The 19,568-nt window shown below is 42.2% G+C and overlaps 1 protein-coding gene across 1 annotated transcript in view; it reads left to right on the plus strand.

Annotated features, from left to right (window-relative positions):
• Positions 1–19,568, plus strand: part of RNF125 (ring finger protein 125) — a 50,821-nt gene that overhangs the window by 22,038 nt on the left and 9,215 nt on the right. The window contains exons 2-5 of the mRNA XM_073631522.1: positions 3,091–3,244; positions 7,446–7,540; positions 12,418–12,517; positions 18,129–18,233. Of these exons, the coding sequence (XP_073487623.1) occupies positions 3,091–3,244; positions 7,446–7,540; positions 12,418–12,517; positions 18,129–18,233 (454 nt within the window). The remainder of the gene's footprint in view (positions 1–3,090; positions 3,245–7,445; positions 7,541–12,417; positions 12,518–18,128; positions 18,234–19,568) is intronic.

The raw sequence follows: 19,568 nt of genomic DNA on the forward strand, positions 1-19,568 counted from the left end.
CAGACCTCCGAGTCTGAGATGACACATTTTTCTGTACATACTATTAGTGTGTGCAGACCTATATGTCACTGGAACCTGAGGGCTTTTGTTTTTTTATATACTAAAGCATGCCTGTGTGTAAAAGGTTCTAATACATTTTCTATGAGATCTTGATAAACTGAACTTCCATTTCCAATGACTGGGACAGGAATGTATCTAACCATCGTAAAGACATAATATATGACATTCATACATAAATAAAATTCAGATCAGGAATGAGCTAAGGCAGGTTAATGGGCAGAATATTGTATTATTCAGGGGCTGGTCAGTCCAGCACAACCAGAGCACCCTTATAAAGAGCCAGAGAATAATTAACGTTAACAACTTAACGACTGCCCACCGCCAATAGACTGTGGCAGGACCGCTCTGCGCCAGATCACGTACCTAGTACATTATCTGACACTTCCAGGTCTGGGGTGCGCGTGCGCGCCGACAGAGACCCACTTATGCTGTAATTATACACAGCAGGAGCCCAGCTGGAGGTACTGTGGACTTGATGTCCACCAACACCTGCCCATTACACAGTACACAGACAGAACGAAAATCTGCCTATGTAAACAAGGCAGATTGTCGTTCTGTCAGAAGGGAAGGCATTGGTCCTGTGTTTCTGCAAAGCAGGAACACAGATCTTTGTTTTCCCCTAGTCAGTGCACCTCCCCCACAGTGAGTAAGCACAACCTAGGCACACAGTTAACCCTTTGGTCGCCCCTGATGTTAACCCCTTGTCAGCCAGTGTCATTAGTACAATGACAGTGCATATTTCTTAGCACTGATCACTGTATTAGTGTCACTGGTCCCCAAAAAGTGCCAGTTAGGTGTCCAATTTGTTCGCCGCAATATCGCTGTCCCGCTGATCGCTGCCAATACTAGTATAAAATATAAATAAATAAAAATATCCCGTAGTTTGTAGACCAAACAATATACACTTATTGGGATTGTTTTAACTAAAAATATGTAGCAGAATACATATTGGCCTAAATTGATAAAGAAATTAGATTTTTTACATTTTTTTATTGGATATTGTTTTTAGCAGAAAGTAAAAAATATATATTTTTTCTTCAAAAGTGTCTGCATTTTTTTGTTTATAGTGCAAAAAATAAAAACTGCAAAGGGGATTAAATACCACCAAAATATAGAAAATATGAAGAGAACACTCCTATGGCCACATCTGTATGGGAATTTGATATAACAAAAGAAAAATTGGGCAGAGGATAGCCTTAAGGTCAGACTTTAAATGCACAGTGTACAGTAACAGATATAAAATTATATATTTTATTTATAACAACACATGATACAAAAAGCAAAAAAAGATAAAGAGTTAAAAACATATACACAATACATGGCAAAAATGAACATGCATAGTATACATAGTAGTGAGCCCGCTGTCTAGCTTCGTCGGGACACGCAGGGATTGTTGGAGAAAAACAGGTCTCACTATCTTGCAAAGGAGTCCATGAAAGATAGTCTCACCCGTTAGGCTTCAAGTATTCTCATATATATTGTTTCGAGTATTTGGGAATTCATAGCAGAAAGTCAATAGTTCAGAGTGCAACGTGCCACAAAGCAGGAATCAAATTAAACCAGGTTCAACAGCTCCTTAGGGCCATCATGGCTACAAGTCCGTTCAGCATACCCCTCAGAGACCCGCAAGTTCACCACCTGGGGGGTATGCTGAACGGACTTGTAGCCATGATGGCCCAGAGAAGCTGTTGAACCTGGTTTAATTTGACTCCTGCTTTGTTGATTGCAGTTTGGGCTTTGTGTCTGAGTTGTTCCTGTAAATGGAACTGGCCTTAAATATATGCTCATATTACTAAGACTTTTGGCTCTCAGTGTCCAAGTCCTTACCACCACCACCCCCCCTTTTCTTCTTTTATCTGGTTTTGTTTTTCCATTTGCTAATATTGATAATACAGATGCCACGTGGCACTCTGAACTATTGGCTTTCTGCTATGAATACCCAAGTACTTGAAACAATATATATGAGAACACTTGAAGCCTAACGGGTGAGACTATCTTTCATAGACTCCTTTGCAAGATAGTGAGACCTGTTTTTCTCAAACAATCCCTGAGTGTGTCCTGATGAAGCTAGACAGTGAAACGCGTTGACGCACAGGGGCTCACTACTGTGTATACTATGCATGTTCATTTTTACCATGTATTGTGTATATGTTTTTAACTCTTTATCTTTTTTTGCATTTTGTACCATGTATTGTTATAAATAAAATATATAATTTTATATATCTATTACTGTCCTTTGTGCCTTTAAAGTTCGACCTTTGGGCTATCTTATGCACAATTTTTTCTTTTGTTATATTAAATACCACCAAAAGAAAGCTCTTGTGGGAAAAAAAAGAACCCTGGTGGGTTTTACTTCCTCTTTATTTCCCTGCAAAGGTAAAGCATAATGGGCTACTATGCATCGCATAGTAGCCCATTATGTGTAACTTACCTGACACTGAAGCTCGCTATGTCGCCATTGTCCCCACGAGCAGGGAGCTTCCATCTTCGCCCCTCTTCCTTCCAGGGCCGCAAACTCCAGCTCTGTGACTGGCCGGAGTCACGTGACGTCACTCCCGCGCATGTGCACAGGAGCGGCCAGTCACAGCATGACCCCTATTAGAAACGGCACGATGTGCCCCTTCTAAAGGGCGCATGCGCCGTAGTCATTGCCGCTCATCATTTTAGTAAATATCTCCTAAACCATGGAGGTTTAGGAGATATTTCAAGCACCTACAGGTAAGCCTTAATATAAGCTTACCTGTAGGTAAAAGTGGTTGTACAGGTTGTACAACCACTTTAAGCATATGTGATATATGGGTCAGCTGAGGTTGTGAAGTTTAAAACTAGGTCAGCAGTACTCTCATGTGTAATTATTAACTTTTATCAAATCACTAAAGAGGAACTGCAGTCTGCTCGCATAATCTGTAATAAAAACAGCTTTGTCATTCTGAAGCTTCCCTCCAACCACTTTGCATATTATTTTATATATACTGTGTTTCTGTTCTTTAAGGTTCTGCAAAAAATGCACTTTTTTTCTTTCCCTTGTAGGTTTTGTCACACCTGTATTAAAGCTAGTCTGAGGAATAATGCATATGCCTGTCCATATTGCCGCACTCACTTGTCATCTGAAGGAACACTTGCCGTGGACATCATGAAGAAGATGAAGACTGTTTTTCAGAATTGTGAAGAGTGTGAGGAAAAGGTAAAATCATCTATACACCAACCTGTTCAGGAAAAAAAAAGTTGTGTTATAAAATAATTTAATCAGGTATAGCACACAAATATCTGGAAAAGGTAACTTCAGGAAATTGGTATAGTAAGAAAAAGAGATATAAAATATTAGCAATCTTCACCTATTTCACTGTTCTTTTCATAATCCAGCAAAACAGTGGTGAATGTGGAAAAATGTGTAAAAAGAATACTTATGTGCTACTCTGTGTAGATTACAAAGGTTCCAAAAATAAATAAATAAAGTGCAATAATGGATTTATAGCTGTTGGACTCCTATAGTGTCACCAGCACCAAAAGAGTAAAATGTATACGTGTGCCCAGCTTCTCACCTCTAAGGAAGACCCCAATGGGTCTAGTCAAGCATCTATACAATCCTCAGTGGCAGTCTCCTCTCCTTTCCTCTTTGTTTGGAGGTGACACAGCTGTGGCTGCAGACACTGGAGGCTCCTCTCCTGTATGGTTTCCGTCCTAACAGACTTCTCTTAAACTATGTAAAAAACGAAGCATTCAACAGCTTTAAAACAAGGACTTCCGGTCTCAGCCGTGACCGGAAATTACATCATCCAGCTCCACCCAACGCGTTGCGTCACAATCATGTGACTTTTTCAAGGGTGAATGTGGAAGCTGTTCTTAGACAGGTAACAGGTAGACATGTGCAATTTGTTTCGTTCCGAATTCGTTTTTTGCAGAAATTCAACAAATTTGTTAATTCGGAAATATTCAAATTAACGAAAACCCATTTAACGAATTTAAAATTCTAAATTCCGAAAATTCTAAAGAACGAAAATCTGAAATTCGACAATCCGAAAATTCTAAAGAACGCAAATCAGAAATTCGAAAATCCGAAATGCAAAAATTCAAATGAACGAAAACCCAAAAATAGGAACGAAAATCAAAAAATGTGAAAATCCAAAATAATAACTAACTAATAATAACTATTACTAACTATTAAATTATAGGTATTGGACTTTCCTTTCAAATTTGGCTGTTAGTGAACATAACGAATATGAATTTATCCGTAGTTACGAAATGTCCGAAATAATGTTATTAATTTGTTACGTTCCATTCGTTTAGATGCGGCATTCCTTATTTCAGGTCATTCGTAACTTCGAATAAATTCGTATTCGTTACGTTCACTTAGCCCTGGTTCACACTGACTGCAGGAATGAAATTGTGCGAGTTGCTGCACAGATGTCAATGGAAATTGCACCCCCAAATCACCAAAAGTGGTACAGCAACAACGTTTGGGAATCAGTGCAGCGCTGCCAGTGCGGATTAGAACGGTGCCATTGCCGGCATTTGCCGCTGATTTGGCATGTGATTTGACATGTCAAATCGCATGCCAAATCGCATCAATGTGAGCCAGGTCTCACAGCCAAATTTGAAAGGAAATTCCAATACCTATAATTTAATAGTTATTATTAGTTAGTTATTATTTCGAATTACATATTTTTACGAATTATTAAAATAACGAATACTGCATCTAAACGAATGGAACGTAACAAATTTGAATTTTTTCCGAAGTTATGAATTTATTCTAAATAATGAATCTCGATCATAACGAATGACTCGAAAAAGGAATGAAACGAAAACAAACAAATTTTTCGGCAGTGCACATGTCTAGTAACAAGTAAGCCACATGCGTAGCCAGTGTGAAGGAACATACCTGGCTGAGATGAGCCTAACACCCATTTTTTGGATGTAGTCTATGTTGGACCCGGGGATGCATACTACTGTATTTACAGTTTTGCAGGCCAAATTGGGATAACACGTAGGTGTTATTTTTATTTATTTATTACATGTCCCCATTCACATAGCATAACTTAAAATAAATAATTAACAGTTTCAAGTTACTTTTTTAGATGCTCTATTCTGCATCCTTCTAGCAAGAAAAATCCTACATACTGTAGTTCTCTTTGTTTATGAAAGGGGATGGGCAGCTGTGGCGTTTGACATAATTACCCTGCCTGTACTGTGCAGACAGATCTTTAATTGTAACTAACAGGGAATTAAAGGTTTAGAACAGCCTTTCTCAACCTTTTCAACACAGGAACCCTTGAAACAACTTTCCGGTCTCTGGGAACCCCTGCTAAAAATTACTATATCGACAGCACATGATACATTAGTGTGATGGTCATTGGGAAGAATGCTCCTTACACTTGTGATCATTAGGAAGAATTACCCCTTTACAGATAGTTAAAAAGATCAATGGTGTCAGTGGGAATATCTGAGAGGCAGAAACTGTTCATTGCTCAAGGAACCCCTAGCAACCTCTGGAGGAACCCTAGGGTTCCATGGCTCTCTGATGTCATTCTGTACAATGCTGCACCAGCAGTCCTGTATTGTACGTGAAGTCACCAAGGGCCTGCCCACATCTCAGCAGAAGAAAGCACCCACTGCTGGGGGAATGAGGAATAAGATGAGTATATTAATGTATTCCCCATTCCCTAGGCAGAATTAACCCTTGCAGAGCGGAGGATGACCCAATGCAAAGACAATTTTTTTTTTCCACATGCAACAAGATGTTTTTTAACTAGGAGAATACAGCTGTGCTCATAAGTTTACATACCCTGGCAGAATTTATGATTTCTGGTTTTCAGAGAATATGAATGATAACACAAAAACATTTCTTTCACTCATGATTAGTGTTTGGCTGAAGCCATTTATTATCAATCAACTGTGTTTACTCTTTTTAAATAATAATGGCAACAGAAACTGCCCAAATGACCCTGATCAAAAGTTTACATACCCCAGTACTTAATACCGTGTATTGCCCCCTTTAACATCAATGACAGCTTAAAATCTTTTGTGGTATTTGTGGATGAGGCTCTTTATCTTCTCAGATGGTAAAGCTGCCCATTTTTCTTGGCAAAAAGCCTTTAGTCCTTGTAAATTCTTGGGCTGTCTTGCATGAACTGCACGTTTTGCCACGTACACATGACTGGTTTTGCCGTCGGAATAAACTCCCGAAGGTTTCTCTGACGGAACTCCGACAGAATTCCATTCAAGTGGTCTTGCCTACACACAGTCAACTCAAAGTCCGACTGTACAGAACGCGGTGACGTACAGCACATACGACGGGACTAGAAAAAGGAAGTTCAATAGCCAGTATCCAATAGCTTCCGTCTTGTACTTGCTTCAGAGCATGCATCGTTTTTGGTCCGTCGGAACAGCATACAGACGAGCGGTTTTCCTGATAGTAATTGTTCAATTTCTAGGTCCGTCAGACTTTTAGAAAAATAAAGTCCGATGAGGCATACACACGATTGGAATAGACGATGAAAAGCTTCCGTCGGACTTTCTCTGTCGAACATTCCGCTCGTGTGTACGCGGCATTTGAGATCTCCCCAGAGTGGCTCAATGATATTAAGGTCAGGAGACTGAGATGGCCACTCCAAAACCTTCACTTTATTCTGCTGTAGCCAATGACAGGTCGACTTGGCCTTATGTTTTGGATTATTGTCATGTTGGAATGTCCAAGTAAGGCTGGCCATACATTATACAATTATCTTGTACAACTTTCCTTTAGGTTTACGAAAACCATATAATGTGAGGTCAGACCTAAACACTTTCAATTTGTATGAAATCAGGCAGGCCCTTGCACTACATAGTTGAAGGTAAATCTAAAGAAAATTGAATAAGAAAATTGTATGGTGTATGGCCAGCTTAAGTATGTTTTAAAAATGATTGAACATTTTCACTATTCACTTCTGGCACAGAAAACAATTGACAATTTGTGATTACACGTGACTGAGGCTGGGTTCACATCTAATGCCGATGCGGCTGCCAGCAGGGGTCCGGGGCATCCCAGTTCACCGTTTCAGGTCAGATTTCAGCCCAATTTTTTGGCTGAATTCAGACCTGAAACAGACCAAAAGACGCACAGGAACCCTGTACAAATTCACACCGGAGCCGCAGCGGAGATATGTGAACCGGCTCCATAGAGACCCTGTTCACAATCTCCTGCTATTGCAAATTGGATGCGGGGAACCCACATCCAATTGGCATAAGTGTAAACCCAGCCTTATACAGGCAAAACCAAACAGCTTCCTTTACATAATTCTGTCATGTCTACATCTTTTTCTTCTCTTTTTATCCATATCAAAAAACAATTGCACTGTGAAATATGCTTTGTGTTTCATACTTATCTAGCTATATCTTTTTATTTTTAGATTTGCCTAAGTGAAATGAGAGCACACATGAATAGGTGTCAACAATACATTACAAAATACGGCCCTCTGGAAGAGCTGGGGAAAACACCATTCAGGTATGTCACGTATGATGATTATCAAGCGATGCATATATGTACATTTTCTTTACCTTTTGCCGTCCATGTAATGCATTTTTGCGTCAGCGAAGAGAGAGGGCTTTAACGAAAAGAGAGGGAAAAGAGGAGCCTCTGGGTGCAGATTTTTTAAACAAGTTTTAATATACAATAAAAGTTCTCTCATAATGCACTCACATTCCTGGAGTCAAAGAAAGACATTGAATGATATCCCAAAAATTTGGGGCTGTCCTCAGTGGAGTCGATCCTTTCTCCCGTCTGTGTACGTCCTGCTATTCGGCCGGCTATGATGGAGTCTCTCAGCTGTACGAGCGTCCTGTGCTTCATGCACCGCTGGATGGTGCTCGACCGAGTGCTGTAGAGTCTGTCCTCAACACGAGGCTTTTTTTGGGGTGCAAGGAAGTGTCTGGGGGGGGGGGGGGATAATGCTTGAGAAAGGAGCGCGGCTGTCTATGTCATCCACAGCCTGCACGCTCGCGAAACGCGTCGCATTACGGTGATGTCATCCCCCTCCGCCTGGACACTTCCTTGCGCCCCAAGCCTCGTGTTGAGGACAGACTCTACAGCACTCGGTCGAGCACCATCCAGCGGTGCATGAAGCACAGGACGCTCGTACAGCTTAGAGACTCCATCATAGCCGGCCGAATAGCGGAACATACACAGACGGGAGAAAGGGATCAACTCCACTGAGGACAGCCCCAAATTTTTGGGATATCATTCAATGCCTTTCTTTGACTCCAGAAATGTGAGTGCATTATGAGAGAACTTTTATTGTATATTAAAACTTGTTTAAAAAATCTGCACCCAGAGGCTCCTCTTTTTCCTCTCTTTTCTTTTCAGTCTTTGGGAACATGGTCTCTGTTCCTCTGCAATGGCAGCCCTGAGAGTGGATTATCCCTACCCCTCCCCTTCCTCCTCCCCATTCTCCCGTTAAATAACAATTAATCAATTCGAAAGACTATTGTGGACTTTCTCCTTCAACTATCATAGAGACTTTGGACTTTGTGCATATAATACCATCCAGCACAAAACACCTATATGATATATACTGTTTTAGAATGTTTGCGCCTTTTACTTATATATAGGGTTGGCTTTAACACCCATGCTATAAAGTTCAATTGTGATAAGAGAGGCACCAACCTCATATAAATATAAAAGCGTGAAAACCAGCAATGTGAAATATGGTGCAGCTGCCACTTTAGGTGTAAATAACACTAAAATATATCAAATATGTAAAGTAGGTGCTATTGCTTCAAGGAGTAGCACCTACTTTTTTTTTCTAATAATCTTTATTGAAATTTTTTTTGTAAACACTTATTGACAAAACAATACATACAAAAACATAAGCTAAACAAGAAAATCAAAATGTGAGCTTGACTACCCGCTGGTACAGTGCCTACTTTACATATTTGATCCAAAGCAGAGCTCCACTCATTTGTAAGTTTATTAAAAGTCAGCAGCTACAAAAAGTGTAGCTGCTGCTGACTTTTAATAAACAGACACTCACCTGTCCCTCGGTCCAGCGATGCACCCGTCCGAAGCCCTGCTCCTCTCCCCCTCCTCTCCGTGGCGCTGTGACAGCTTGCGGCTTCATAGCCGGGTGCGCACTGCGCATGTGCGAGTCTCGCTACGCTCTCTTAGTGGCCAGGCAATCTTCTGGGACCTGTGACGTGTCCCAGAATATTGCAGAGAGGGAGGGGAAGAGAAGGAGTCGCCTAGGTGGGGAGGCGACGGAATAAGGAAGTGGGACAAGAAGAACCTGTCAAAACTAGGTATCCCCCCCCCCCCCCCAAAATGACATGGCATGTAAGGGGGCGAGGAGTGCTTAAAGAGGAAGTTCCACTTTTGGGTGGAACCCCGCTTTAACACCCATGTTCCGCACATATGCGCCCATGGGTGGCCAAAGGTTTCTTTGCTGAGAGCTTGCTCAGTGCACATTTCCAGCACAGTGACTAAGCTGTCATAGACAGTTCCCAGTTTCCAATTATAAACTGGCAGGACTGATCATGTGACAACTGTGACAGCCAATCACAGTAGTCAAGTGACATTCCTTGAGGCACCCTGGGGATAAAAACCCTGTTAAAGGAATGCTGGGCCTGGGTGGGAAGGGGTTATATAATAAACAAATAATACAGAAAAAATCTCTTGGAATCCAATTAATTTTTAAATATCAGACAGAATTAGAAACATGGATATGTCCATTCATATGTGTGTGTGACATTGCTGCTTCTGCTTTGACCTACACTATATTGCCAAAAGTATTGCGACGCCTGCCTTTACACACACATGATCTTTAATGGCATCCCAGTCTTAGTCTGTTGGGTTCAATATTGAGTTGGTCCACCTTTTGAAGCTATAACAGCTTCAACTCTTCTGGGAAGGCTGCCCACAAGGTTTAGGAGTGTGTCTATGGGAATGTTTGACCATTCTTCCAGAAGTGCATTTGTGAGATCAGGCACTGATGTGGGCGAGAAAGCCTGAATGCGATGAATTAGAGTCTCCGCTCTAATTCATCGCAAAGGTGTTCTGTTGGGTTGAGGTCAGGACTCTGTGCAGGCCAGTCAAGTTCCTTTGCCCCAAACTCGCTCATCCATGTCTTTAGTGACCTTGCTTTGTGCACTGGTCCAAATCATTTGGTGGAGAAGGGAATTCTGGCGTGGGGTTGTTTTTCAGGGGTTGGGCTTGGCCCCTTAGTTCCAGTGCTTCTTCTGGGGATGGATAAATAATCTGGACAGTTATAGCAAATCTGTGACAGCAGGGAGTTTTAGCATTATACTGACAGAGCAGATAACTGTAAAATAAAACAGTCTGGTTGGGCGGTTGTTATAACTATTGATGTCCAAAATCTGTTGGTGCTGACAAACCTAGGCTCAAGTCACATTAACAATCCCACTGCTAGCAACAAGCTACCAGGGGCAGTATCAGTAATAGATCACTAACATGCCATGTAGTTGGTGAGCAAGATAATGTAGATTTTTGGCCAGCAAGGTGGCAATGCCATAGGAGCAAATGGGTACTCTGATTAGTAATCCTGTTGCTGGCATGGCTCTAAGGTTCCAGACTGTAAATTTGGAAATGATCCAGGTGATTTCCAAAGGTTGATTTACTAAAGGAATAGGGGATGTGCACTTAGCTTAGTGAATAAAGAGGAGCATTTCAGTCATCCAAGGTTGTGCAAGGCAAGATTCCGTTCAAATCTAAACATGCTGACAGTAGAAGAAAGCAGAGCAAAAGAGAGCTGAGCTCATCAATTTGCTAATTCTTTGATACAGTCCAGTCACAGACTGAAGGAATGGCAGAACCTGTAAGTATTGCTTAAAGGGGTTGTAGACCCTTGTGGTTTTTCAGCTTTCTATGCATTAAGGTGAAAAACCTCCTGTGCTGCAGCTGCACCCCAGAGCCCCCATTTGACTTACTTGAACCCGGTCTTTCCAGCGACGGGGACGAGCACACCAGCTCCAGCCCGTGTCTCGGATCCTCATTAGATAGATTGATAGTAGCAGGAGCCATTGGCTCCGCCTGCTGTCAATCAAATCCAATGACGCGGGTCTGGGTCCTGCTGTGTCAATGGACACAGCAGCAGGATACGGGAGCGCGCTCGCATGAGTGCCCCCAGGGAAATCACTTCTCCATCGGAGCACTCAAGAAGAGGAGGAGCCAGGAGCGCCACGGAGGGACTCCAGAAGAGGAGGATCGGGGCCACTCTGTGCAAAACCCTTGCACAGAGGAGGTACGAATAATGTTTGTTATTTAAAAAAACAAACAGAAAAAAACGAGACCTTCTGCTCTGCTATGCAGGGCTGTGCTGGGTGGCAGTGCTATGTAGATCTCAGGACTGGATGGACACGGCATGTAAAACAGCTCTCGTATATGCATCTCATTTGTGTATTTAACGGTTTGCTTGGAGTGCAGACTAAAATAAAACTATGCATAACTGTCACCACTGCAGCATAGAATAGATATTTGGTCTAAATAAGCTTTTAAATAAAATTGTTACATTAATAATAAAAAATATGCAGAATATGTCTTAAAACAGTCTAACAAATAAAATCCAAATACATCTCCTCACACTATGCAGCAGTAGAAAAATAGTTTGGGACTTCCAAGCATGCAGAACAGATCTGCAGTTTGAGAATGCATGCTTTGGATTCCAGAATGATTTTACCATTGCTAAATGTAAAGGGTTGATAGAGGTTATAGATTTACTAAGTGGCATAAAGAACATATATTAACTAAGCACCGTAGTGGGCAGGAATGGTTTTCTGTGTCTCGGCAAGCAGTATATAACCTCAGTCTTTCTGGGGCGAAGCTCTGACACAAATAAAATAAGGAATACGTTAGTCGGCTCTCCTTTAATGCATACACTGGGGTGCATAGAACAACATGGCTCCTGTTGTAAAATGCCACTCACTGAACAAAGCTCCAACACTCTCTAATTCCTGAAGGATCTCAAAGAATTTTAATACTCAGGCCCAGGGTCACAACCCTTTGATACTGTTTCTGTGACTTGCACACTTGGAGAAACACACTAGCTCTCAGCATACAGAGATGTGCAGTAGGAAGTCATGTTCTTCATGCTACTTAGACACACGTTACCTAATTATACTGAGAATGGTTGGAATCTGGCAAAATCAAAAGTGCCCAACGGCAGGAATTGTAATAGGAAAGAACAGTATATAGTTAGCCTAAAGAGAAATACATTTTGTTTTTATTAACAAAACTGGAATTTCACTTTAACAATATGGTGCTTAGCCAGTTAAAGCACAATTCTGCACTAATATAGTGTTTGCATTGTATTATCTCAATGGTTCTACTAGTTTTCTAACTTTTCTCTTCTAATGATCTCTGTTTCTTTTCAGAGTGTTAAGGTATACATGCCCATACTGCCCAGTGGAGGTAGATGAAGAGGGTCTAGTGCAGCACTGTTTGAACTTCCACAATTCAGAGGAAACGCTGGTGGTAAGCAGTTTTCTAGCACTAAACAAACTCCTAGGTATTATTTGTATCTAAGTGCCTGTGTCCACTCCTCTCCAACATGTCAAAGATCAGGGCGTCAAACTCAATTTCATTGCAGGCTGCATCAGCAGTCTGGTTGCCCTCTCTCTCTTACCTGGCCCGTCTAGTACCTCCCTTTGTATGCGTCTATCTCTCAGATTCTGGAGATCTGTCCCCGCCTTGAGTGTGTGCAGACATTCTGTTCATGGAGCTGCTGGGAGCAAAGCTGTCCCTTATAAACACAGAAGGCTTTTGTGAGAGCCAGAGGTGATGGAATGGAGTGTGAGGTCACGAGACAAGACCTGGCGGCCAGATTCAGCCCCCAGGCCTTGTGTTTGACATACACTATATTGTCAAAGGTATTGGGATGTCTGCCTTTACACGCACATGAACTTTAATGGCATCCCAGTCTTATGCCCCGTACACACGGTCGGATTTTCCGACGGAAAATGTGTGATAGGACCTTGTTGTCGGAAATTCCGACCGTGTGTGGGCTCCATCACACATTTTCCATTGGAATTTCCGACACACAAAGTTTGAGAGCAGGCTATACAATTTTCCGACAACAAAATCCGTTGTCGGAAATTCCGATCGTGTGTAGACAAATCCGACGGACAAAGTGCCACGCATGCTCAGAATAAATAAAGAGATGAAAGCTATTGGCCACTGCCCCGTTTATAGTCCCGACGTACGTGTTTTACGCCACCATGTTCAGAACGATCGGATTTTCCGACAACTTTGTGTGACCGTGTGTATGCAAGACATGTTTGAGCCAACATCCGTCGGAAAAAATCCTAGGATTTTGTTGTCGGAATGTCCGAACAAAGTCCGACCGTGTGTACGGGGCATTAGTCCGTAGGGTTTCGATATTGAGTTGGATCACCCTTTGCAGCTATAACAGCTTCAACTCTCCTGGGAAGGCTGTCCACAAGGTTAAGGAGTGTGTCTATGGAAATGTTTGACCATTCTTCCAGAAGGGCATTTATGAGGTCAGGCACTGGCCTGGCTAGAAGTCTCCCCTCTAATTATTAATATATTATTATTCTACACGATTTATATAGCGCCAACAGTTTACGCAGCGCTTTACAATGTAGAGGGGGGACAGCACAATTACAGTGTGGTTGAATACAGAAGGGACAGGAGGATCCTGCTCGTAGAGCTTACATTCTGAAGGGAGGGGGTGGTGGTACAAAAGGTAATAGATACGGTGAAAGATTTGATGGGGGTGGCTCGGGGACAACTGTTAGGTGGGTGTGGGATAGGCTTCCCTGAATAAGTGAGTTTTCTCAAGGTGGACAAGTTAGGGGCTGATCGGATATACCGGGGCAGGGAGTTCCAGAGGATGGGAGGGGCTCTGGAGAAGTCCTGAAGGTGAGCATGAGAGGAGGTAAAAGGGAGCTAGAGAGCAGGCGATCCTGGGAGAAGCGGAGGGGACGATTTGGGCGATACATGCAGATGAGGTTGGTGATGTAGCTGCGGGCGATGTTGTGGATGGCCTTGTTGGTTGTTTTTTAGCATTTAGAATTTTATACGATGGGGTAGGGGAAGCCAGTGAAGGGATTGGCAGAGAGGGGCAGCAGTCACGGATCGTTTAGTGAGGTGTATTAGTCTAGCAGCAGCATTCATAATAGACTGAAGGGGGATAGCCTGCGTAAGGGTAGGCCATTAAGGAGAGAGTTGCAGTAGTCAAGGCGAGAAATAATCGAGTGAATAAGTTGCTTTGTGGTGTTATTAGTCAGGAAGGGTCGAATTCTGGAGATGTTGCGGAGGTTAAGGCTGCGGAATTTAGCCAGTGATTGGATGTGGGGACTGAAGGAGAGGTCAGAGTCAAGGATTACACCCAGCACCCTAACACGTGTGGAGGGACCATGGTTGTGTGGTTGATCTTAATGGTAAAGTCATGGGGGAGGGACCTGGAAGGAGGAAATATAACAAGCTCAGTTTTAGAAAGCTTGAGTTTGAGAAAGTAGTGTGACATCCATACCAATATATCATTCAGTAAGTTTGAGATCCATGAGGAGATCGAGGGGGTGAGTTGAGGAGTGGAGAGATATATCTGTGTGTCGTCGGCGTAGAGGTGGTTTTGGAAGCCATGGGAGGTTATCAACTGGCACAGGAAAGAAGTACAGAGCGAGAATAGGAGGGGCCCAAGGACGGAGCCTTGGGGTACCCCAACAGAGAGAGGAAGAGGAGCGGAGGAGATGGAGTTGTTATGCCGTGTACACACTGCCGGACTTTTCGGCATCAAAGGTCCGACGGACTTTCGACGGATTTCCGACGGACTTGCGAACGAACAGACTTGCCTACACACGATCACACCAAAGTCCGACGGATTCGTACATGATGAACTAAAATAAGGAAGTTGATAGCCAGTAGCCAATAGCTACCCTAGCGTTGGTTTTCATCCGTTTGGCTAGCATACAGACGAGCGGATTTTTCGACCGGACTCGAGTCCGTCGGAAAGGTTTGAAATATGTTTTATTTCTAGGTCCGTCTGATTTTCGTCCGAAAAAGTCAGCTGCATGTCCGCTGAAGCCCACACACGGTCGGATTGTCCGATGGATTCGTCCCGTCGGACCAGTCCGGTCCAAAAGTCCGCCCGTGTGTACACGGCATAAGTGACACTGAAAGTGCGCTGAGATAGGTAGGAGGAGAACCAGGATAAAGCAGAATTACAGAGGCCAAGAGAGTGTAGTTTGCTGAGGAGGAGCAGGTGGTCAATTGTGTCAAGGGCAGCAGAGAGGTATGGAGTAATGGCCATTGGTTTAAGTATGGGGTAACCAGTGCATGTTTGAGCGGGGAAGGAGAGGTTCCGGAGGAGAGGGAGAAGTTGAAGATGTGTGTTAGGGAGTTTGAATTCATCCCAAAGGTGTTCTATCGGGTTGAGGTCACTACTCTGTGCAGGCCAGTGAAGTTCCTCCACCCCAAACTCGCTATTCATGTATTTATGGACCTTACTTTGTGCACTGGTCCAAATCATTTGGTGAAGGGGGGATTATGGTGTGAGGTTGTTTTTCAGGGGTTGGGCTTGGCCCCTTAATTCCAGTGAAGGGAACTTCATGCTCCCAACTTTGTGGAAACAGTTTGGGGATGGCCCCTTGCTGTTCCAACATCATTGCGCACCAGTGTACAAAGCAAGGTCCATAAAGACATGGATGAGCGAGTTTGGGGTGGAGGAACTTGACTGGCCTGCACATTACATACCACTGCCCAGCCGGCAAAAATTGTTCTCCTTTTCCTCTCCATATGTATAGGCCATGCACAGCCTGTCAGCAAAAATTCCTTGATGCTTTGTCCCCCTTTGTCCTTCCTAAATGGCAGGACAGGCTGGACATTACATGTGTACCCCAGCGGCCGCTCTGGCTTGTTCAAACTGCACGCATACGCAGTGCACTCCTCCCTCGCAGCAGTGGCTGAGATATTTCTCTGACTGTCCTAATTGACATACTTGTTCTTGATCAGTGACACAGAAAGTATTAAAGACCAAAGGAAGGTTGTGATAATTGTTAGACAATCATTGTCCATCACAGTTCTCTAGCTTCGCACATGACACAATTGTTATAAAAGATTTCCTTATCCTTGAATTCTACACTCAACTCATTTTGCTTTTCCAAATAGTTTCACTGGCAAATGTCAAATCCTAAAATAGATATACTGTATTTTTTTTTTTAATATTAATCAGAAAGACTCATTTCTGCCATATAGAATATCTAACCATAACAAGTGAATAATTATCATTATTCAATAACTTTTTTATTGAGGTTACAGTAAATGACTCAAACTAAGCTAAGAGACGCATTGCTTTTTTTTTTCTTTTTTTTTTAATGTTAACAATGCATTGTTTATGACAAAATCTAGACTCTGTGCCAGCTTTCATACAATGAATTTCTTTTTTTGTCCAGATTATCAGCTCTATTTCACAGACGTTTTATTGTTTTTTACATGAGTACGAGTACAAATCGGATAGAGAATAACTTTGTGCAGCATATAGCAAAACAATAGTATATTAAAATTCGGAGTAGATTAGGAGAGGACATTCAGCAGTCATCACGGCAATTAATAGATTAAGGATTACTATAGGAGCCTACAGGTTTAGTAGTTCACAAATCTAAAGACGGCCATACATGGATGTAAATTCGGGTGGTTCAGCAGAGATTGGACAAATTTCGATCAATACAGACAGTCTGGTTGTGCAGAAGTTGATCTACTGACTGTGTGGATAGGGAAATTTGATCATTTTTTTTTGTTCAGCCCAATGGTTGAAAAAAAAAAAAGACTAATGTATGGCCAGCTTAAGTATGAAGAGGATATTACAGTATATTTCAGTCTGTATGTGGACAACCTAATGAGTCTGCTAAAAGAATATCCTTATTGTCATGACCCAGAGAGAGTAATATTGCTGCATTGATTATCATCTTTCGCTGATTATTGTCAACAGCATTCTGTAAATGAAAGGCTGGCCATAGATGAATATTTTTTTTATCCCTTTTGATCAGCCAGCGGGCTGATCAAAAAATAATGAATTCCCCCATCCACACATTCAACGTGTATGGGGGAATCCTCCCTGCTGTGCTATTGTATTCTGATAGCACTGATTGAATGAAAATTTTCCAACATTCCCAATTGAGAGAAGCCGATCAATAGATTGACTTGTCTCAAGCAAGAACAGTCATAGATGGATTGAATTTTGGCCGGTCCTTTCTGAACTGGCTGATTTTCGAGCCACTTATGGTCAGCTTAATTGATTTGATTTTTTTAAAATGTAACTAAACACAAATGTGATATAATTGTAGCTGGCTTACCAATCCTTTGATGTGATGGCTGCAGCAATTATTTTCATGTTTTATTTTCCTTTATTTTTACCTGGTGATCCTGCCAAAATCACACTTCCCATCCGAGTGGGACAGTGTTCACTCAGTATACAGTATCTATTGGGGGATCAACGGTGTAACATGGGCGCGTTCTTTAGTCCTAACACACTTTCTGATACATTGTTTAGGAAAATACTGAACAGTACCTAGAACATCATTGGATTTCTGGCAGGATCAGTAGGTATTTTTTGCAGTTATCAAACAGATATAAAAAACACATTTAATGGTATATTTATAAGAAAAAAAGGGACCAAATAAGATAAGTACATTGTTAGGGTATACATATCCTTTAAAAAAAAGTTCCAGCTCAGCAGCACATCTTATGCCAAAAAGTGAATGTATAATATACTGTAATTAATCAGTGCCTTAATGGAAACCTTTCCTTTGGGGAAGATGGAAGATGTTATTGCTGATTTTTTTTTCTACAAAATATAATTTGCTTGGCTGTCCTGTTGACACTGGTGCTTTAATAGTTTGAATTGTCAACCCAGAACAAGCATGCAGATGAGTACTTTAATCGGAATCTCCAGATCTGTATACTTGTTCCAGGCCATTGAGAGGTACAACTCAACTCCATGTGTTTGTCCTAAAAGGTTTGCTAATAAGGCAGTGGCAGAAAGTAAAAGTACTTTTTTCCCACACCAAAAAACTTGGCGTCATGCATGTCAATGTAATTTAACGAACTGTCATTTGTTTTCTCTTAGGTGTGTCCAGTTTGTCACCTGATGCCTGGAGGTGACCCCAGCTATGATTCAAGTTTTCTAAAGCATCTTTGTACCAGACATTCAATGTACTTTGAAAATTACATAGTGAGTGGCAAATTACCTTTTAACCTATTTTTCATTAAGTAAATTATAATGTTACTATGACATGTTAATATAAAGTATTTCAGCACACTGCTTTTATACCACCATACTCTATGGGGTTGATTTACTAAAACTGGAGAGTGCAAAATCTGGTGCAGCTGTGCATGGTAGCCAATTGGCTTCCAACTTCTGCTTGTTCAATTAAGCTTTGACAAAAAACCTGGAAGCTATATAGAGGTGTCAAATCTTCCACATTGATTAGCTCTGTGTTCCTGCTGTGAAGCCTCTCAATGTAACTCGCAATATTCACTGCTAATGTTGTTCATACTGCCTGTTCGTAAAGCCCTGGGATTGCAAGGGGCCTGACAGGTGTGACGTTAGACATCAGAGCTCACTCACATCAACACGTTTCGCTGTTAGGTCATAGATAGGCGTCATCTGTGGTTGCTGTGCATGATAGTGATTTGTTACATTTCAGTATCAAACAGATGCTTTGTACAACTGCCTTTATATAGAGAGAGGTGGAAAAGCAAATCTGAAAACTCTTATGTGGTGGCTTATCAATGGGGAAAAAAATTCTCCCATTAGCAAACCTCAGCTGGTGATGTCTGCTTGTGCAATAAATGCTCCTAATGTATATAGCCAGCTGAACACAGATGATGCATTGCAATCTTAGTTAAAACGTTTGTTAACCCAAAAAAATAAAAAAATAAAGATCCTGTTCCCTTAAAGCCTTTTATACAGCACAGTGCTTGTGCTGTGTCATTTGGACCCTTGTATCACCTGAAATACCTGGCTGATCCTGCCTGGCTATGCCCTCCCCTCTACAAAACTGACCACGATAATCATGGCTGCTGAGCCATGACATTGTGGTCCCTGTCCGTTTGCGTGACTCCTTCATCCGCAGCCTGCTATCTGTCTCCTGTGTCCTTCTCCCCCTCCCCTCTCTGCTCATACCAGCTCCTGCTGCTCTCATATCTTCATTTAAATTCTCCCATCCTCTCTGCACCATTATAATAATTGTCCCTGTGCCTGTGTTCTGTAAAAAATCTGCTCGCTTGTACCTGTATGAGCTCCGCTCCTGCCGCTCAGCTGATTGCCAGCGGCTCTGCGCTCTCTCCTCTATTTCCCTCCTCCCCGGCTGACATCAGAGGGAGGGCTCGGCCCCCTCTAACTGCAGCTGTGAGCCGGAGACAGAAGAGAGGAGAGGAATCAGCTGAGCGGCGGGAGCGGAGCTCATACAGGTACAATCAGGCAGATTTTTGCAGAACACAGGCACAGGGACAATTATTATAATAGTGCAGAGAGAAACATTTAATAAAAGTGGGTTAACAACCA

The sequence above is a fragment of the Aquarana catesbeiana genome, linkage group LG05 (assembly GCF_042186555.1).
Source record: "Aquarana catesbeiana isolate 2022-GZ linkage group LG05, ASM4218655v1, whole genome shotgun sequence".
Lineage (NCBI taxonomy): Eukaryota > Metazoa > Chordata > Amphibia > Anura > Ranidae > Aquarana > Aquarana catesbeiana.